General features: G+C 42.9%; 1 protein-coding gene across 1 annotated transcript in view; it reads left to right on the forward strand.

The window, feature by feature from the left end:
• The first annotated feature begins 2,746 nt into the window (after positions 1-2,746).
• PHF8 (PHD finger protein 8) overlaps positions 2,747-22,386 on the forward strand; it is a 50,722-nt gene continuing 31,082 nt past the window's right edge. Inside the window, exons 1-9 of the mRNA XM_073600231.1 lie at positions 2,747-2,993; positions 7,500-7,737; positions 11,078-11,163; positions 13,168-13,291; positions 15,947-16,107; positions 16,378-16,519; positions 19,018-19,204; positions 19,614-19,776; positions 19,996-20,083. Coding sequence (XP_073456332.1) covers positions 7,640-7,737; positions 11,078-11,163; positions 13,168-13,291; positions 15,947-16,107; positions 16,378-16,519; positions 19,018-19,204; positions 19,614-19,776; positions 19,996-20,083 — 1,049 coding nt within the window. The 5' untranslated portion in view covers positions 2,747-2,993; positions 7,500-7,639. The remainder of the gene's footprint in view (positions 2,994-7,499; positions 7,738-11,077; positions 11,164-13,167; positions 13,292-15,946; positions 16,108-16,377; positions 16,520-19,017; positions 19,205-19,613; positions 19,777-19,995; positions 20,084-22,386) is intronic.

Here is a 22,386-nt window from a genome sequence, read left to right on the forward strand (position 1 = left end):
CCCCGAATACATCCAATGTAAAAATAATTCCCAAATATTAATGACGTCTTCACTGACGACACATTTCAGGACTCTTTATACCTGCAGCAGGGTGTCCCGTCAATCTCCAAGCACCACAGGCAGCCAGCCTGGGCCCCCCTACTGACCCAATGGGGCCCCCCTACTGACCCAATGGGCCCCCCCCCCCGGGGCTGCCTCAGTGCCAGTGCAGCATCATAGGGGACCCATCATTTCTAATGGCCTGCCAGGGACCAGAGGAGAACAAGACGCTCTGTGCCCGTCCATGAGCTTCTGATTGGACGATGATGGGGTCTGAGGGTGGGGGCCCCATATTCTTCAGTAAGGAATGTATGCGTTTCTGCCCAATCAGGACTGGAGCTTTTCTTACACAGCTGGGGCCCCATCTGACACCAAGAGCCCACATCTCTGGATTGCCTTCTCTTTCCCCTCCAACAGGTGTCCTGATCACAGTGCTCCTCTACATCAGGTGTCCCGATCACAGTGCTCCCCTACATCAGGTGTCCCGATCACAGTGCTCCCCTACATCAGGTGTCCCGATCACAGTGCTCCCCTACATCAGGTGTCCCGATCACAGTGCTCCCCTACATCAGGTGTCCCGATCACAGTGCTCCCCTACATCAGGTGTCCCGATCACAGTGCTCCCCTACATCAGGTGTCCCGATCACAGTGCTCCCCTACATCAGGTGTCCCGATCACAGTGCTCCCCTACATCAGGTGTCCCGATCACAGTGCTCCCCTACATCAGGTGTCCCGATCACAGTGCTCCCCTACATCAGGTGTCCCGATCACAGTGCTCCCCTACATCAGGTGTCCCGATCACAGTGCTCCCCTACATCAGGTGTCCCGATCACAGTGCTCCCCTACATCAGGTGTCCCGATCACAGTGCTCCCCTACATCAGGTGTTCCCATCACAGTGCTCCTCTACATCAGGTGTCCCATCACAGTGCTCCACTACATCAGGTGTCCCCATCACAGTGCCCCCTACCATCAGGTGTCCTCATCACAGTGCTCCCCCTACATCAGGTGTTTAATATCTTTTGTTTTAGACACATAAATTTTGCATCAGCCCCTGATGAGCGAGAGGAGACTCGCGAAACACGTAGGGCACCATCGATGCCACATGCATGCCCATTGTGCTGGGTATTTGAAGTTGGTCATATCATGGTCATATACTGCTGCTATCCATGCATGTGTATTGTGTATTTTCCAAATTCAGGTGATGTATGTTTATTTTTAGCTTTTTAGCGATTTACTATGTATAATATCTCTTATGGATGTACAAATCAAGTGTAATGAATTGTATTTGTTTTTTACTCATGCTTTAAACTAGGCCACTATGCTGGGTAACGCACATTTATTGCTGATCCCATTTATGTATTTAGCATTTTGTGATCAATAAAACATTTTTTGCACTCATTATGGAAGTGTTCCGAATCTCTCCCACCTCACTCAAAGTCCCAAGGCCATCCTCCCCTTTTGCTGTATTCAGGGATGGAGGTGTCAGAGTGGTTTCCTCAGACCACCACTCCCCTTTCTTTTTCATTTATCCGGGTGGAAGACACCCATCAGGCCAAAAATGTGGTCTGTTCCAACCACTGGTCCATTTTCATCAATACATCCAGTTAGAATCGGGGCTTACTCCCGGGCTGGTCTGGCTCCCTTTTTGCTGTGGTTTGCCTGGTGGTGACACTGCACTTCCAGCATTGGGGGCTGCGATGTGTACAGGGGAGGTTTACTTGACCTCCTGCTGCCCTCACCTGTCTTCATGGGCGGGTGGGGCCACCTGCACGTCGGCGTCATGTTTTCCACGCCCAGTGCAGGATGTCTTCTCTGGAATTAATCCCCTTTTTTAATGCATGCCAATATTCTGTTTGCTTTGTTAGCAGCAGTAACAAAAGATAAAAACAAACGGGGTTCCCATTTAAAAAAAAAAAAAATTAAGTCAGCAGCTTCAAATACTGCAGCTGCTGACTTTTAATCGGACACTTACCTGTCCCAGGTAGGGTTGCCTTGCCACATCATCCCTTTAATCCAGGACACATAATAATTACATAGTTTCTGAGGCTAATATATTGCAGATAAGGCACCAAGTGAGTTTAATTACCACCTTAATCAGCCACAGAACCTGTGTAATTAATGTGTGTCCTGGATTACAGGGATGAGGTGGCAACCCTAGTCCCAGGGTCCATCGATGCGGGGGATCGAAGCCCCGCTCGCCCCCTCCGCTTGGCAGCGCTGGCATTTTAACTGTGGGCGCCCGGCTGTGGCTTTACATCCGGGCACCCACTGCGCATGTGCGAGCCACGCCGCGTGCCATCACTGGCCCCGCAATCATCTGGGACCGGTCACGTGTCCCAGATGATTGACAAGAGGGAGGGTGGAGAGGCGATCTCCCTTCCTGCGCCGAGGGAAGTGATGTCAGGAGCCCAGGCACCGAATGAGGCAGACTACGAGGGACCCCCTAGCAACAGGCATTTAGAGGTGAGTAAAAAAAAATAAATTTCTCCAAATGTTTTTTTATTTCAATTTTTTTTAAGCACATTACTAATTTTTTTTTTTTTTTTTTTTGGGGGGTGCAATTCCACTCTAAATTTGTATAAGGAGCACAGAGCCTTAGCAAACTTAATGTCATTCAGTTAAGGTAACTTTTTTTTTTTTTTTTTTTTGCTAAATGTCTGGCACCAACAAAATGGCGCTTGTCGTTTTCAAATAACTTTATTGTCCGCCCAAAGTGTCGCCGGAGTGTGACGCTACACAACTGGGCGGAGTTACCAAGGCTAATGGCGTCGGGAAGGCCTCAGACCTCTCAGCCACCGAACTCTCGGTTTTTGCGGACCCAGTCCGGGCTTTGCCGCCCCTTTCTCACCCCCTGACCACCCGCACCTCCCTGGTTCCCCTGGACTCCTCTGCTCGGTGTTCTTCGCTCGGACTCCGGCTGGCGTGCACGTGACGCGTCAGGCCTCGGGCTCAGGTAAAGCGCGCGGCCGGGCTCGTCACAAAGCCCTAGGCCTCCGGCCGGGGTAAAGTTATGTGGTTTAATTGTCTCCACAGAGCCGTGCTGGGCGTCCTTTGTGTGACCAGGCCGGGGCTGTACGTATCCTCCCGGATAATAACGGGGCTTTGTGAGTGTGTGGGTTAGTTCAGTGATAAGTTCCTATGTGACTGACTGAGGTATGACTGAATGTAGGGTGAGAGGCCTGGGCAGAGGGGTAGAGGCCTGCTTCTAGTGAAGGCAATACAGCCGTAACCCATAGCAACCAGCAATGTACAATAAGGGGGGCAGCTGATGACACCCATTGCAGTGTGTAAACATTCCCCACCCCCATATATGGATAACCCTTCTCCTATTGGATGATGAATTATCAGTACTTTTTTTTTTTAAGGCTTTTCTTACCTCTAAGGCCTCATTCACGCTCAGTGTAGTCGGCGGTGCGCACAAATCGCGCCATTTTTGTAAAATGTGCAAAAATTACTGCGTGTGCCGTGCCGTTTATTGTTAGCCGCTTCCATACCGAGCCAATCCCCCACTCCTCTCCTTGGCTAGAAAAATACTTAGAACCCACAAACAAAATATATATATATTTACTTTTTAGCAGAGACCCTAGGGCAGTGATGGTGAACCTTGGCACCCCAGATGTTTTGGAACTACATTTCCCATGATGCTCCTGAATTTTGCAGTGTAATGGAGCATCATGGGAAATGTAGTTCCAAAACATCTGGGGTGCCAAGGTTCACCATCACTACCCTAGGGAATAAAATGGTGATCATAGCATTTTTTTTTTTTTTTTTGTGTCACGGTACTTGCGCAGCAATTTTTCAAAGGCGATTTTTCTTTTATTTTTGTATTTCTTTTTTGGGGGAGGAGGAGATACTTTCATGAATAAAAAAAACAAAACAGTAAAGTTAGCCCAATTTTTTAAATTTATTTTTTGTATAATGTGAAAGATGTGATGCCGAGTAAATAGATACCTAACATGTCACGCTTTATAATTGTGCATGCTCGTGTTTTTTTTTTTTTTTTTGTTTTTGAACAGGTTATCTGTTTAGAGTTACAGAGGAGGTCTTGGGGTCGAGTTGTTGCTCACTCGAATGTTTGTGGTGATACCTCACATGTGTGGTTTGAACATCGTTTGCATATGCGGGCGCGAGGGGACAGGGGTGCTTTCATATGCCCACAAAATAATTTTAATTTTTTTAATTAATTTAGTATCTAGGCAATATCATCTTTATGTAGCACTCACTATTTTTCTGATGCTCCATTTTGGAGAAAAATACAAACTACGCGGGTCAGTTTTTATATGCCTATTTTTTTTCATAGGTCTACTTTTTGTGATGTGCTCCATTGCACAGAGTCTTGCAGGGTTTTCCCTTTTTGCATTTTTAATTCACCTGTGTTGGCTAATCATGTGACTTTTGTATATACTATTTAAGTGTCACTTATTTTGTTTTTTTTTTATCAGCCATGACGAAGCACTAATGTTCGAAACGCGTAGGCTGTTTTACAGCTTTGTACATGTATTCGATAAAGGAATACTATTTTGGATTTTCCTTTATAGGGGTCAATTCAATTTTTTATTTAATTATATTTGCTTTCCCTTAATTTTATTTTAATTAATTTTTTTTTGGGTGGGGGGAGGTGCCGAGTAAATACCAAACATCTCAAGCTTTAAAATTTATGCATGCTTGTGGAATTTTTTTTTTTTTATTTATTTACATTTTCCCTTATTTTATTTATTTTTTTTGGGGGGGGAACGCTTTCATGAATTAAAAAAAAAAAAAAAAACAGTAAAGTTAGCCCAATTTAATTTATTTTTTGTACAATGTGAAAGATGATGTTGCACCGAGTAAATAGATACTTAACATGTCACGCTTTAAAATTATGCATGCTCGTGGATTTTTCATTTTTTTTATTTTTTATTTAATTACACTTAACTATAATTTTTTATTTTATTTTTTTTATCACGTTTATTCCTATTACAAGAAATATAAACATCCCTTGTAATAGGAATAGTGCATGACCGGTCCTCTTTATGGAGAGGTGGGGGTCTAAAAGGACCCCACCGCTTTTCAGCCGAACACACGGCAGTGTTTACAGCGTGACGTCATCCCGTCGCACTCGACCTCAGTCATAGAGATGACTGGGGTCCATCTGGCCATCGACCAGCTCTATGGTAAGCTTCCGCCGCTGGCCGTTTCATTCTCTGGCTCACTGATCGCACGGGCGAGCCGGTCGAAGCTCCGCAGGGGGGACGTTCCCCCGCCCTCCGCCTGTAAGAACAATCAAGTGGCTGAACAGCCGCTATGATTGTTTTCACTGTGCAGGGAATCGCCGGCAGAAAAAAAAGGATATTTGAATGACGGCCTGTGGTATGGAAGTGGTTAATGGCACAAAAAGCATGCCAAGCAAGAATGCTTTGTACTAAGCCCTAGGTTTGTGTGTGTGTGCATCGCGCACGACGTTGGTACAGCAGCTCATTCATTTGAATTAGCTGCTGTAGCTGGATAAAAGCCGTGTGTGGTGGTGGTGTTGGGTATTTTTTTTTTTTTTTTTTGTGCCGGATGGTTCTCAGGCTCTCGCGGATAGGTGGCAAAGAGCAGTGCATTTCTTTGCGGGTTGGGAACGTGCGGGGATGCCCATGTTCTGATGTGCTCCTACGCGGTTCAGCCGTGCACGGAGCAGTGCGGTTCTGTGTGGGTCAGGAATTCACTTGATTTATGCATACGTTCCTGACGTGCACTTGTGTGAACATAGGTGAAGAGCGCGGAATGCGAGAAGCGTAAAAAGATTGCCTGAGGGCCAGTTCACGCCACATGCAGTCCAATGCGGGTTTTTTTTTTTCCTGCATGGAAAGTAGAGCTGCGCGATTAATTGTCAAGAATCATTATCGCAATTCTTTTCCCTTTGCGATCTTGACACAAGTGTTTCACGATTCTTTCTATGCAAAGAATTCTGAGAATTCTTCTGAAGCCACGGCAGTCAAAAGAAAGGAAGAAAAAAAAAAACGGGCAGTCTGCCAAGAATCACAACATTCTTTAGCAGTGAAACTTAAGTATAAACATTGTAATGATTTGTCCTTTAGATCAAAGGAATAAACCGGTGTGTAAATGAGGGAAGTTTAACCACTTAAACACTAAACCTTTTTCTGATGTTTGTTGGTTTCAAGTTAGAATCGTCTTTTTTTTTTTTTTTTTTTTTTTTGCTAGAAAATGACTTAGAACCCCCAAACATTATTTATTTATATATTTTTAATAGAGACCTTAGAGAATAAAATGGTGGTTGTTGCAATATTTTATGTCACACTGTATTTGCGCAGCGGTCTTTCAAATGCAATTTTTTTTGGTAAAAATTACTTTAATGAATTAAAAAAAAACTGGTAAAGTTAGCCCAACTTTTTTTGTATAATGTGAAAGATTTTACGTCGCGAGAATTGTGATCTTTTTATTCTAAACAAAAAAATTGTGATTTTCCTTTTGGCCAGAATCATGCAGCTCTAATGGAAAGTAGGTTATGTGGTTCCCAATGGCATAGTTCACACCAGTGCAGTCAGATCCAGGGCTTTCAAGTTCCAGAAAGAAAAAGTAGAATATGCTACATTTTTCCTGCACTGGAATGTACTGGAACACAGTAGAATGCACTGACTGGAACACATTAAAAATGCACCAGACCCCAGCACAGTGAAATAAACAAGAAAAAAAGCATCTGAAATGCATCAAAAACGCGCATGCAGAAATGCATCTGGAACAGATTTTTGTGGTGTGAACCAGTCCTGAGTGTCTTTGCTGTGTCTAGGGAAGCGCATTCAAATGAATAGGCTGTCCTACAAAGTGCGACTGCGCATATGCTCGAAACCTGATGTCTCTCTACACCAGGGGTCTTCAGACTTTCTAAACAAAGGACCGGTTTACTGTCCTTCAGACTTTAGTGTGGCCCGGACTAGGGCCAGTGGGAGTGGAAAATGTCCTGGGGTCCAGTGGCGGGAGGTACGGTGCCCCCCATCGGTGGCGGCGGGAGGGACGTTGCCCTGTTAGTGGCGGCGGGAGGGACGGTGCCCCGTCGCTGTATACACTGCTCCTGCACCACACCAAAGATGCTCCTTGCAGGACTTTTTTTTTCCCGTCCCGCAAGCAGATTGCTCCAGTGTGAAAGCGCACGGGTTTTCACACTGGGGAGGCATGAGAGGCGCTATTTTTAGCGCTAAAACGGCTGAAAAGCACCTCAGTGTGAAAGGGGTTTTGCTTGGGCTGTCTGAGATGAAAATGTAGTTTATTTGTGGGGTATTATTGTGATGAGCCTGGGATTGTGGCAAATGTTCAAAGTAAAAATGTATTGGGTAGTTCAATAATATTTGCTCGTCTTGTTTTTATTCTGTAGTAGTAATACTTGTTATGGTGCAGCATAAAGTACTTAGTTAATAATCTGATGCAGATTCTAATTTTGCATGTGTTTTTTTTTTTTTTTTTTTTTTTTCCCCCTCAGGGTACCTGTATGATCAAGTATCGGTTACATTTCAGACCTGTGTGGAAAGGCTCCCAGGAAGTACTTGTATTCACATTTTCAGGCCTATGGTGGTTTTACTGGTAACCTGGAAGTGAGGAATTGTTTTCTGCTAGAACAAGATGGCTTCTGTTCCAGTTTATTGCTTGTGTCGCCTTCCATATGACGTGACGAGATTCATGATTGAATGCGATGTTTGTCAAGACTGGTTCCATGGCAGGTGAGTGACCTATTGCACAGTGATATTCCTTTTATTAAAGGAGTTATAAAGATAAAGATAAAAAACATTCTGTGTGAGCAGCCGCCCCAGCATTCCCTAATTACCTGAGGTCCCCTCTATCTAGCGATGTCCACGAGTCCCTCAGTCGTCCGGGACTCTCCCTCCTGATTGGCCGAGACACAGCAGCGGCACCGCTATTGGCTCCTATTGCTTTCACTCCAAATCAGTTGGCCAATCAGGAGAAAGAGGGGGTGGGGCTGAACAGCAGCTCCGTGTCTGAATGGACACTGAGCTGCTGCTCGGGTGCCCCTATAGCAAACTGTTTGCTGTGGGGCACTCAACAGGAGGGAGGGGCCAGGAGCAGTGAAGAGGGACCGGAGAAGAGAAGGATCCGGGCTGCTCTGTGCAAAACCACTACACAGAGGAGGTAAGTATAACATGTTTGTTTTTTTTTTTTTATGAGACTTTACAATCACTATAATTATTTTATTGAAGTGGATTGTAGCGTAGATAGGAGAGCCATGACAGCCCGTGGGGGGGGGATGTCAGTGAATAAAAATGAGAATGATCAAATGGGCAGTGGTAAAAACAGACAGCTGAGCCACAGTTTCCCGCCCACAGGAATTATAACACAGCCAGATAGGACTGTACACATGCTGCAATGCTTTTCTTCACAGTTGTGGCATTTTTAACTCAGCGTGCAGAATTTGACAGGCAGCACTGCCTGTCATACTCGCCCATTGAGTTTAGTGAGGCCGCAACACAAACTCAAGCCAAACACTCGGCTCACAGATGTAGCGCGGTCCTGCAGTGTAATATTGCTGTTTGGTAATTTGAAGGGTAAACTAAAACACAAAAAAAGGTTCAGGAGGCGGTAGCACCTCCTGAATGCCTTCAGCCGCTGTTGCGCCTTCGAAAAAGTGATCCACTGCAAGTCACTTTTTAGGGTGTGGTAAGCAGTACTGCTCATTTGAAAGGAGCCATACGGTGGGATGCTGTGTATTTAGGACTGGCTAATTGGCGATCGGGGCCCAGTGGATTAAAAATTGTGGATATGGGTTGGGGGTGCACTTGATCCAAGACTTAACAGCTTTGGATGCATATTGGAACATACACTAGTGATGTGTGATGGAATGAACTACAAGGCTGATAATTAAAGTAATTGTAAAGTCTTGTTGTTTTTTTATTTAAAAATAAAAAATATCTGCTCTGTGCAGTGGTTTTGCACAGGGCAGCCTGGATCCTCCTCTTCATGGGTCCCTCTTCGCTGCTCCTGGCCCCTCCCACCTGGTTGAGTGCCGCCACACCAAGCAGATTGCTATGGGGGCACCTGAGCCGAGCTGCAGCTCCGTGTGTCCATTCAGATACGTAGCTGTGGTTTGGCCCCGCCCCCTCTCTTGATTGGCTAACTGACTTTGAAAGCAGTGGGAGTCAATGGTGCTACTGCTGTGTCTCAGCCAATCAAGAGGAATATAATGCAAAATTATGAACAATAATGCGCAGATATAAAACAAGTTCAGTCGCGGAATGCTAGCCAGCACTTAAAGGGTAATTCAAAACACCTCAATCAGACAATATATAAAATAAAGTGCAGCGCAATCATATTAAAGTCCATACAATCATCTGCTTGATGAAGGAACCAGTCATATAGATGGGAATAAGAACCTCCTAGGTGCAATCTTGAACAAATGATAATAAAGAGGTGATTTCAGCCCATCCACCAGATACTGCAGCCTCTCACCTCATATACTCGACCTGTATAGGTCACGCAGCATTTGAAATACATTGCCACATCTGTAAATTCGAGTGTAAACAAAAAGGGTTACTCAGAGTGTAACCATGGATCGGACTTTAAAGGCATGGAAACAATGGAGAAGTAGAAAAAATGATACTATTTATTGAAAAAAAAAATGACATAATATATACACAGTATTCACAAGCGTTAAAAATCATGTAAAATGATAGTTTGTACAGTGAGCCCTTGTGCGTCTACGCGTTTCACCGTTCATCAATCATGCCCGCAAAGGGATAGTCTAGTAGCAGCAAAAATAGAATGCTACTTAAACAGGGCCATACTTGGTGTACAGTAATAGACCGTCTCCCAGGGGCAATCTCTTGTCGTTTTGAGTGCATATACTATTCCTCTACAGGCAGGATATGCAGATGGGATCTAGAATAACCCATGAGCATTTGAGTTCCATCTGTTTTTCCTCTATTGGATTCCTGATCTCTGAACATGTATCTTTGCATGATGTTTATGCCCCTGTTTGAGTAGCATTCTACTTTTGCTGCTACTAGACTATCCCTTTGCGGGCATTATTTGTAGATGGGACATATAATACCCCATGAGCATTTATGAGTCCCATCTGTGTTTTTCCTCTATTGGATTCCGGATCTCTGAGTATGGTCTACATCTTTGCATGCCGTTTATGCCCCTGTTTGAGCAGCATTCTACTTTTGCTGTTAATAGAATTAGCGGCATTCCGGGTACTTTTTTGAAAATAGTCCATATACTGGATATTATTGGTTGAACGTTCCAGATATTTATACATGAGGCTCAATCGATTAACAAGACAGTGAGACTTGTTATCTTTTTGCCATCTCTTTGAACCTTGATCGTGTCCTGAAGAAGCCTAACGGTGAAACGTGTAGACGCACAAGGGCTCACTGTACAAACTATCATTTTACATGATTAACGCTTGTGAATACTGTATATTATGTAATTTTTTTTTTCAATATAGTATCATATTTTTTCTACTTCTCCGTTGTTTCCATGCCTTTCTCCCACGCCTGGGGTAAGGATCGTAAGCGATACGGTCGATGGTCACATAGCACATATAAATAAAAAAGGGAGATAATCTAGTGCTCTCTTGTTAAAGGTTTATTGCAATAACTAATAAAATAGCTAGTTTACTCACAAACACAGCACTCCGGCTGAGTGCTAGCAAACAGGCATGTAAAAATGTCTGATTGCAAACCAGAAAGATGGCCGCGGGTGACGCCAGACTTAGCTCCTCCCCCTGTACACGTTACGTCCTGTGGGCGGGGCATCTTCAGCGCGGCGTCGGAGACACGTTGGCAACTCGTTTCTATTTATATTGTCATGGAGACCAAAAACACCAATATGATAGAGAGGGGGGCTCAGGTAAGTTTTCGGGGTGGTGCTGCACACAGAATGCTTTTTATCTCAATGCATAGAATGCATTGAGATCAAAAACCTGCCCTTACAACCCCTTTAACACTTCATTTGACTGACGGCTGTTCTGTTGCATATGATTTTATAGGCTTTGTAGAATTGCTGTAAAACTGGCATGTACTGATCAGCTCCTTTCCTTTGCAGCTGTGTTGGTGTAGAGGAAGAAAAGGCATCAGAGATTGATCTGTATCATTGTCCCAACTGCCAGATAACGCATGGGCCATCTGTTAGTAAGTATTTTAGGTTTAGCATTTAATGTTGAACTTTTTTAAAGTGAACATTGCAAGTAAAATGCAACGTCCGCGTAAAATGTCCGGGGCCCCCCCCTTCTACAAAAATCACCTTTTAGTATGTGCAAAAGATACCTGTAAAGAAAAGTTGGTTTGTACTAGCCTAATCTTCCACCTGTGGTGCCTGGGTGAGGTTAACATCACACTCCTTCCAGCAATATCCTGGGAAGCCCAATTATCGCACAAAGATGATCTTGTAATTATTGCAGTGTCTTCTTGTAAGGTTTCACCAGCTCTGCATTCTGCCTCAATCTTTTGAGAAAGGACATCCACTTTGCACTACAAGTGCAACGTGCACTTGAAATTGCACTGAAAGTGCACTTGGAAGTGCAGTCGCTGTAAATCTGAGGGGTAGATCTGAAATGAGGGGAAGCTCTGCTGATTTTATTATCCAATCATGTGCAAGCTAAAATGTGTTTATTTTCCTTGCATGTCCCTCTTGGATCTACAGCGACTGCACTTCCAAGTGCACTTGTAGTGCAAAGTGGATTTGCCTTTAGTAAATAACCCCCATTGTGAAGCAGATCGATGCCAAACACAGGGGGAAGGGTAACGTTTTGCATTCCGCTTGGAAATACATCTGTCAATTTCTCTGAAATTTATAGGGGATGCCACTGCAGACAAGTTTTTGAAAATTCTAGTTGCTTGGCTGTGTCTGACTTCACTGCTGCTGAGTCATGTGCCCAAAGCAAGAAGGCAGCAAAGGAGTGTCCAGCACATCAGCATGACAGCCAGGCAACCAGCATTTTTTGAGGTCATCAGCTATGGCAGCCTACATATTTCTTTCATGACCGGTATCTGTTAAATGCTTCACTGCAGGAAGGTTTACCACCCCCCCTCATGACCAGGCCATTTTCTGTGATCTACACTGCGTTACTTTAACTGACAATTGTGTTATGCGATGCTGTACTCAAAATGTATGCATTTTTTTTCCTCACAAATAGAGCTTTCTTTTGGTGGTATTTGATCACCTCTGCAGTTTTGATTTTTGCCGCTATAAACAAAAAAAGTCACAATTTTGAAAAAATATATTTTTCTGCTATAAAACACATTCAATAAAAAAATGTAAAAAATCCAATTTCGTCATCAATGTAGCCCAATATGTATTCTGCTACATATTTTTGGTAAAAAAAAAATCCCAATAAGCGTATGTTGATTGTTTTGCACTAAAGTTATAGCATCTACAAACTGATATTTCTTATTTTTTTACTAGTAATGAGAATCAGCGACTTATAGCCGGACTGCGACATTGCGGTGGACAAACCCGATACCTAACTGACATTTTTTGGTGATCAGTGACATTTATACAGTGATTAGTGCTAAAAAAAAAATAGGCGCTGTTACTGTACAAATTAGATTGGAAGCTCCACGAGCAGGGTCCTTCTCTATTGTAATTGTACTGTCCGCCTTTTTGTAAAGTGATGCGTAAACTGTTGATGCTATGTAAATCCTGTATAATAATGCAGGCTGGGAAGAGGTTAACGTCAAAGGGTTAACTGTGTGCCTAGACTGTGCTTACTCACTGTGGGGGAGGTGCTTTGACTAGGGCAAGGCAAAGATCTGTGTTCCTACTTCGCAGAAACACACGATCAATGCCTTCCCTTCTGACAAAATGATAGTCTGCCTAGGTTTACAGGCAGATTGTCATGCTGTCTGTGTCCTGTGTAATCGACGGGTGCCAGCGGACATCGAGTCTGCAGTACCCGCCGCTGGGCTTCCATAGTGTGTGATCACAGCAGGATCGAGTCACCGGTGGCGCATGCCCCAGACCCGAAAGTGTCAGATCATATACTTGATCGGGTACAAAGGGACTGCCCTGCTGCAGGCAATGTACGGTGTCCATAAGTGGTTAAAGTGTAGGCAATTGCAAAGAGCACGCATGTCGAGGTATTATTTTGTAGTTAAGATTTTTCTCCGTTTTTTTTTTTTTTTTTTTTTCCTTAGTGAAACGTCGACGGGGGTATCCCAAGCAAGATCTCGCCAAGCAAGATTCCAAGGATGTGGGGAAACCAGTGCAGACAGGCACTGCCAGTTTCATAAAAGAACTAAGAAGTCGAAATTTCCCCAGGTAACTAGAGCATTTGTTTATGGATTTCTTCACATTATTTTATATTTTAGCAAGGTACCTTTTTACAAAAAAATTTTTTTATTGCCGATCAGCAGAGGTTACAAACATGAAAATTTCCATTACAGAAAAATATCAATAGAAATTGGAGACATACAAAGGTATTAGGATTGTTCCATCCAAAACAACTGATACCAAAGTTCTCACATGTCACAAACAACGTATTTGAAAAAATGTGTACCTCCAAAAGCTAAGCACCCTTTTTCCCTCCTTTTTTTTTTTTTTTTACGGGATTAACAGTAAACCTCAAACTTAGTAAACAGTTAGTACCTAAATAACAAAACAAAGAATATCCCACCCTGTCCCAGTACTACTATGTGTGCTAGTTTTCCTCAATACACCATCCACGTTCCTTCACCTCCCATCCACTAACCTTTCAAGTATCAACTTCCCCTTCTAGTGTGTCAGTATAGTTGATCCAGCGAAACCAAACCTTCCTAAACTTTTTTGGAGCTCTCCTGGCTTCATAGGTCATTCGATAGAGCGGGATGTCTGCATTGACCAATTTCAACCACATTCCCACAGTGAGATATTAAACGTGGATCCACCTCCTCGCAATAAGTTTACGGGCATAAAAGAAAAATCAGAACACTAATGGTCAGCAAGTACCCTAGGCCTACACTTGAAGCACCACCACTGCGCCTGTGTGAAAAATATAACCTTATATGATGTAGCTGCCACTTTAAATGATGCAATGAAGTAAATAATATTTAAACCTAATAGTGGCGCTAAAATTAATAAAATGAAAAAAATGTATATAAAATATAAATTGCTGAACATGCAACAATAAATATAAACCACCCTGTGATAAGTGAAAATAGAAGAACATATAGTCCTATAATAAAAAGTCCAAAATCTTCCAGTATTTAAATCTATGTGATGTCTTCTCAAATCTTCCACCACACCACCATGTGACAGTGATTCCTCTCCCTTCAGATAGCGCACTCACCAGCTTCCAATGCCTTACACTTCCGTGCTTGGCTATAGCGCTTTTACACACACACAAGGGGATAAGTGAATTCCAGACTCCAGCCGTGAACATCAATCAGGCTTTCTCTCCATGTGTTTAGCTTAAACTTTAAGCACAAACAAAACCTAGCTTTGTTGAATATCCTATTCGGTGGCTTCAGACAAATCGGATTTTGTCTCTGTAATGAAGAGAAGAAAATCTTAGTTGGTACCCTGCTTTGGGCACCATTTATGCATGGCTTTTGCACGTTACTCAATGCACCCTGTTATGTAAATTCACTTGCAGTGCAAAAGCTGTGGCTGCCTTTCTTTTTAGTATACAAGAAAAAGAACCGCTGATCCAGGTGTGTAAAGATAAGGCAGATTGGAGTATCTTGCAGAGTGCCAGCCTCTGTGGGAAACTTGGAAAGAAGAAAGAAAGAAATGGCTGCACATCCAGAACTTCCGATTGCCTTTTATTTTGTTTCACAAAGATAGCACCAAAGACACCAAACTGTGGTCACGTGGATGCGATTCACTCATACATCTTGTGCTTAATCATTACCATTTCTTTTTAGACCCCTTTCACACTGGGGCGGTTTGCAGGCGTTATTGCGCTAAAAATAGCGCCTGCAAACCGCCCCTAAACAGCCTCCGCTGTTTGTTCAGTGTGAAAGCCCGAAGGCTTTCACACTGAAGCAGTCCGCTGGCAGGAGAAGAAAAAATCTCCTCTCAGCTGCTTCTTTGGAGCGGTGTATTCACCGCTCCTGCCCATTGAAATCAATGGGACAGCGCGGCTATAGCCGCGCTATACGAGGAGTTTTAACCCTTTTTTGTCCGCCAGCGGGGGGTTAAAACCGCACCGCTAGCGGCCGAATACCGCGGTAAAACAGCGCTAAATACAGCGCTGTTTTACCGCCGACGCCCCCTACCGCCCCAGTGTGAAAGGGGCCTTAGTGTTCCTTTTTAAAAGTACTATGCCAGTAGAGCCCTTTTTTCTGCTGTTCCTGGAAGATATTTCCTGGAAGCGTTGGACGCTCCAACCTAACCTCACAGCTCCCCCTCCCCAGCCCTGACGTCACCTGTGTTCTGGACAGAGCACGTGGAAACCTTGCATGATTTGCATTGACAGTTTATGCAGATCACAAGAAGCTTTTGGCTATACATACTCTATAAAATCTTCAAACTGGAACTGAGTGAAGTGAAGTTTGTTCTGTTTGTTCCACATTCTAATTAGCTTGTGCTGAGACCCATTATGTAGAGATGATGTTCTGCACTTAAAGCATGGTATTACCTATAAAATTTTATTTATTTTTTTTTCTACAAGTATTTCAATTTCCAAAGCATTTAGGTGCCTTGTAACGTGTGAAATTTGTATGGCTTTGAAACAAAAGCATTGGAAAGCATTTTGTTTAGAATAAGATGGAAGAACCTCCCTTCGTTTTTAATATGATTGGTGTTTGGATATCTTTCAACCTGGACAGCCAGTCACAAATTAGAAAATTACGTTTTTATGCTCTCCCATGAACATGGGAACCTATTTGGGGGGGGGAGAGAATATTGCCAGTGGTGGTGCTAAAACTTTAATAAAGAGATTAATCGCACTGTACTGCATTCCCTCTAATTTCATGCCTGACTTCTGACTTGCAGCGCAGATGAGGTGATCCTGAAACCACAGGGCGCTCAGCTGACCGTTGAGTATTTAGAAGAGAACAGCTTCAGTGTTCCGATCCTGGTTGTAAAGAAGGATGGGCTTGGGATGACCCTTCCTCCTGCTTCCTTCACAGTAAATGATGTGGAATATTATGTGGGTAAGTTGAACATGCTTCTAAATTTGTAATTGTATGAAACTTGTGATGCCCCTAAAAAATATTTTGGGTAATGGAACGTGTGCAGCCACTGTGCTGGGATTCAATGGCTGCTTCAGTGTGTGAACTGTAGGCAGCGTATGGGTGCTGCAGGAAAGCATCCCATGAGCTTCTGTTTGCGGTAGTTAAAGTATTTGAATTGGCTCCTCTGTGTAACGAAAACTCTCCTTCATATTTGTATGCACTATTAATATATATTTTTTTTTCATATAGGAGGGGAGAAGGAGATTGATGTGATTGATGTGGTTAGACAAGCAGACTTGAAGATGAAGCTGAAGGATTTTGTGAAATATTACAACAGCCCCAAGAGGGAGAAAGTTCTCAACGTGATCAGCTTGGAGTTTTCTGAGACAAGGTGTTTAATCTGTCAAGTTAATGAGTTCTAAGTTCACCTTTGTTCACCTTCTTGCTTTTTTTTTTTCCCCTCTAAACCTCAGCCCCCTATGTACCACTGTAGCATTAATATACTACTTTTGCAAAAATAAAACTGCTTTCCTTTTTATTCTATACAGGCTTACCTCGCTGTCTTCATAGTTGTTTAAAAACACACTCCCTTACTTCCTGGACAGACATGACACAGGAAGGAGTTGACCAGCTGGGGGTAGATGATGCAGGGTGTGTGATGATGAGATCAGCTGGTCAACTTCTTCCTGTGTCATGAGCTAAAGTCTGATCAGGACATAAGGCAGAAGTAATGGAGCAGGGTTTTTAAACAGCTATGAAGAGAGTAAAGCAAGCATGTGTAGAATAAATGGACAGCTGTTTTATTTTTCAAAAGAAGTACATTAGAGGTTGTGAACTCTGAAAAAAAAAAAAAAACTTGTAAGACAAAGGCATAATGAGCTAGTATGCATCTCATACTAGCTCATGACGAAATACCTTAGAACGAAGCTGTTCTAGCGATGCCCACATACCGCTGAGACTGCTGTCGTTTTCCCTGGAGTTCCATCCGGGTTCGCAGGCTCAAACGCTGTGATTGTCCGGAGCCGCGATGACGTCACTCCCGCGCATGCGTGCTGGGACCGCTGTTCATGGCATGGGGCTCGGAAGGAACGGCACACGTAGCCGTTCCTTCAGAGCGCATGTGCTAGTGATGTCACTGGCTGCATGTAATGTAAATATCTCCTAAACTGTACACTAATACTATATTGGTACATAGTGGGGCTGTAATTTAGAAAAAAGAAAAAGGCTAACAAAGGTGAACTTAGCCTTTTTTAAGTTCAGAACTGTTTGGAATCAGTAACTCCTTTTGTTTTAATAAATAAAATGATCTTAACTTTACATGAAATGGCAATTTTAAACATTTTGGTAAACGATAATGGTTTTAGGTGTAACTGTTTGTTTGTTTTTTTGTTGTGTTTTTACCTTTTTTATTTATTTTTGTACTATTTATGTAAACAATGTATTCCAATACAAATTAACAGGGTGCACCCATGACATGGCCTGTAGCTGCAGGCATCATTCATATATCCCCACTGAAAGTCAGACGTCCTTGGGCTGGAAGTGCTTAAAGGTCAAGGAATTTTACAAAATCAATTGCAAAACAATAAAAAGGTACATACTAAGACCAAGGCACATCTCGGCAAAGTTAGTATACAATAACTACTAGGTCAACTGGTAATCAGTTATCAGAATAACACATTCGACTTGGAACCACAGTATATAATTACGGATCAACCACAGTTTTTGACAAATTCCCAGAACATTATTGTTTGAGATGGCAAGGTAGAGAAAGAAGAAAGGTAAAAGAAAGAAGAGAGTACAGAAAAAGCGAGAGACTGGGAAACGGGAAGAATATAAAAGGAAAAAAAAAAGGTGGGGGGAAGAGAGGGCGAGGGGTAAGAAAGCACTCTTGACCAGATCACTCCACAGGATGCTCTATTGGCTGTGAAACCAGCAGCGTCTGGTCCCTATAAAAAAAAAAATAGGGGGTCCAGATATTTGTCTTCTTGCTCCTTCAAAGTCATGGTAAAATTCTCCATAACATGAATGTCTGCGATTTTCTTGCCTTCCAATGAGAAATTGTAGGAGCACTCGTACTTTTCCACAAGCTCGGAATACAGGCCCGGGCTGCTGTAAGCAAATGTCTCAATAAAGGGTTCTTAAATTTCTTGTTAGACATAGGGGTGTCATTTAATAGGTAGGCTGCCGGGTTCCTACTGAGTGAAACTCTGGTCAGGATGAATCTTCCTAACTGGGGCACAGACGGCAATAAAAACTGTCCGTGTTCTAATCTTTCTCTACTCTGTCCAGAACTAAAGGAAAGTTTTCGCCTTTAGTTATACTTGAACTTTCAGGCTGACTTTCCATGGTTGTTACTCCATAAAGCCCAATCTGAATCCAACAGTCTGGAAGAGGGATTTTGTACTCCTCTTGCTCATGCAGCTGTGTGTTTTTACATTTGAGCTAATGAACTAATGAATTGTAAACGTCTTTTTTTTTTTTTTTTTTTTTTTTTTTTTCCCATTTAAGTTAAATTTTTTTAGCTTTGTGAATTTAAATTTAAATATGAAAACGCTATACATTAAGGCTCATTTCACGTATATGCGAATCAAATGCCTTTTTAACCGCATCCGATTCACATAATGTGAACTAGACCAGCTTCCAATGGAACCGATTCACACATGCTGGGGGACTGCTGTGGTCTGTTTTAAGTGTCCTGTGCGAATTTGGGTCCAGTTCAGGTGCAAATTCAAGTACAAAGTCGCACCTGAATTGGTGAACAAAACCACTCCGGACTGCAAAACACAGCCAGATATGTGTGAACTTGGCCTAAGGTTAACCTGTAATTGTTTTGTTACTTTTGCACAATTGTGCTTTGGAATTTAATCATTTCTGCATTTTCATTAACAGGTTGTCAAACCTTGTTGAAACTCCAAAGATTGTACGCAAGCTATCTTGGGTAGAAAACCTGTGGCCCGAGCAAAGTGTGTTTGAAAGACCAAACGTGCAGAAGTACTGTTTGATGGGGGTCAAGGACAGCTATACGGATTTCCATATAGATTTTGGAGGAACATCAGTCTGGTATCATGTTTTAAAGGTATACATTAGAAGATAACAAGTACTACACTGCTACAATACACAAGCTGTAGCATTCAGTAACATAGTAGGTGAGGTCGAAAAAAGACACAAGTCCATCAAGTCCAACCCATGTGTGTGATTATATGTCAGTATTATATTGTTTATCCCTGTATGTTGTGGTTGTTCAGGTGCTTATCTAATAGTTATCTTGAAACTATTGATGCTCCCCACTGAGACTGCCTGTGGAAGGGAATTCCACATCCTTGCCGCTCTTACAGTAAAGAACCCTCTACGTAGTTTAAGGTTAAACCTCTTTTCTTCTAATTTTAATAAGTGGCCACGATTCTTGTTAAACTTCCTTCCGCGAAAAAGTTTTATTCCTATTGTGTGGGGTCAATAGTCACAATTTAAATTTTGTTTTGTGCTAGGGAGAGAAGATCTTCTACCTGATACAGCCTACAAAGACCAACCTGGCCTTGTTTGAGTGCTGGAGCAGCTCTTCTAACCAGAATGAAATGTTTTTTGGAGATCAGGTGGACAAGTGTTACCGGTGTCCTGTAAAGCAGGGCCAGACTCTCTTCATCCCCACAGGTAACTAATAAGTTAATGATAAACAAGATTTGCTTGAAAAGACAATGCAAAGAGCACATGTCGGTGGTACCCAAAAAGCCAACTACAGATTGGCTGTTAGTGATTTAACTGCACATCATTGCCCTTTTGAATTAACAAATATGGCATTGCATATATATTTTCAGACTTGCTCTCAATACTGAATTGGTTGACATTTGGTAAATCATTCCCTCTTTACAGGCTGGATTCATGCAGTTTTGACCCCTGTGGAGTGCCTGGCTTTTGGAGGAAACTTTCTGCACAGTCTAAACATAGCAATGCAGCTCAGGTAGGTGAATTCTGGAAAGAGTCAGACTACACCATCCTACAAACGTTAAGTGTTCAGTGCACCTGGAAAAGAGCTGGGGGGGTTTGGGGCAGGGGGTTACGGGAACTTGCCCCAAATTCCCCCTTTTCTGCCCAGGTAGGAAAGGTAGTGGCAATAGCTGCAGAAGGCTGGAAGAATGCAAACACAGCAATAAATCACCAGACTGATGGTAGTTAGTAAAAGGGCCATAAGAACTGCCCACTCCCCAATCACTGAAGGTAGGCCCCAGAGAAAGTATTAGTGGGGTATAAGTATAATCCTAGCAGATTAATGGGACCTAAAAAAAAACAACTCCCCTTCAGGAAGGCTCAATAGGCAGCGTAGAGTTCGGGAGAAGGGTGAGTCTCCAGGTTTGGGGCTTAAATATAACACAAACCGGTATTGAAGAACTATCAGCACGGAGTCGTTTTTAGCAGTGAAACCTCTGGGCTTGAGGAGCTAGGATGACACAGCGAGAAGCCCTCAAAATACTCAGAGGTTAAATCAAAAGAAGTCAATCTTAAAACGGAGCTTACGCCCTGTGTAGGTAGAATAGTCAATAGAGGGAGGAACATATCCTTCTGCTATTGCTTACTGTCCATTGTCCTTGGTGCAGGGCTAACACTCCAGTCATCTCTAATGTCCATTTATAAAGAATTTAAAGAAACGTGTTTTTTTTTGTGTTTTTTTTTTTTTCCTCTTTTTTTAAATAAAATATTTATCTGTTAACGATAGGGTTAGTTAAGGGTAATCTGTTAATTGGGTTTGCTGCTGCTGACTCCCAGGGTGGATTTCATTTACATAAAGTTGATTTAAATCATGATTTAAATCCCTAGTAAAATAGCTTGATTTAAATCATAATTTTTAAAGAGCAACTGTCATCTCTGTCCCGCAGCGGCTCCTCCTCTGACCCGCTGTTGACTCACCGACAGTCTCATTCACTTTAATGGGACGGCTGGTGATGCGGCAGTGACACAAAAAGGTGAGGGACGTGGTTGCAGCAGGTGAGTGGATGCCCGCTAACAGGCGCTGCCATGATGACTCTGAATCGACAGGTGCTTTTTAACCGCTTAAGGACCGAGCCTCTTTTTGAGATGTGGTGTTTACAAGTTAAAAACAGGTTTTTTTTTTGCTAGAAAATTATTTAGAACCCCCAAACATTATACATTTTTTTTTCCTAACGCCCTAGAGAATAAAGTGGCGGTCCTTGCAATACTTTCTGTTACACCGTATTTGCGCAGCGGTCTTACAAGCGCACTTTTTTTGGAAAATATACACTTTTATTTTAATTAATAAATAAGACAACATTAAAGTTAGCCCAAACTTTTTTTATACTGTGACAGATAATGTTAAGCCGAGTAAATTGATACTTGAAGATCCGATTGCCTCCGCCGCTGCTGACGGATCTGGTAAGCGGTGAAGGGCACCGGAGCACAGCGGGACTGGGGGCCCCATCTCCTGCCGCCGATTTAAAAGTGATCTTGCGGCAAAACTGCCGCAGAGACCACTCTTACAAATCAGACCGCTGGCCTAACACGAGGTTACCGGGGTTTTTGCAGCTAGCTGCTGCCATAACAATATCCCCCGTCAGGGCGTATATCGGCGTGTGGTGGTCCGGGATGGCTGGTGATGCGGCAGTGACACAACAAGGTGAGGGACGTGGTGGCAGCAGGTGAGTGGATGCCCGCTAACAGGTGCTGCCATGATGGATCTGAAATGACAGGTGCTCTTTAAAAGTAAGGACTTACCATCCTCCATGCTGCCATCTATTAAAACCATAGAGGAATGCCACCTGCTGGAGCCTTTTATTAATGCAGTGTCTTTATAAACCAAAAGTGAGTGCAATAGTCCATCTATTCGCTATATTATTTTTTAAAAATAAATTTTACACGGAGAGTGGTGCGCTTTCTTTGTTTTTGTTGTGTTTTTCTCCTATTCATGTCCATTGGAGAGACTGACACCTGCTGGACACTCCACAGATTATAGATATGCAGTGCCCACTTTTTTCTATGTGAGTGCATTACCTTTCTATTTCACTTTTAAACCAGGTTGGATTTGATTTAAATCAAGTCGAATTAAATCATGATTTAAATCACTAGTAAAAAGGCTTGATTTAAATCAACTCAATTTAAATCATAATTTTTAAAGAGCAACTGTCACCTCTGTCCCTCAGTGGCTCCTCCTCCTGTCCCTCAGTGGCTCCTCCTCCTGTCCCTCAGTGGCTCCTCCTCCTGTCCCTCAGTGGCTCCTCCTCCTGTCGCTCAGTGGCTCCTCCTCTGTCCCTC

Source organism: Aquarana catesbeiana, linkage group LG09 (genome assembly GCF_042186555.1).
Source record: "Aquarana catesbeiana isolate 2022-GZ linkage group LG09, ASM4218655v1, whole genome shotgun sequence".
NCBI lineage: Eukaryota > Metazoa > Chordata > Amphibia > Anura > Ranidae > Aquarana > Aquarana catesbeiana.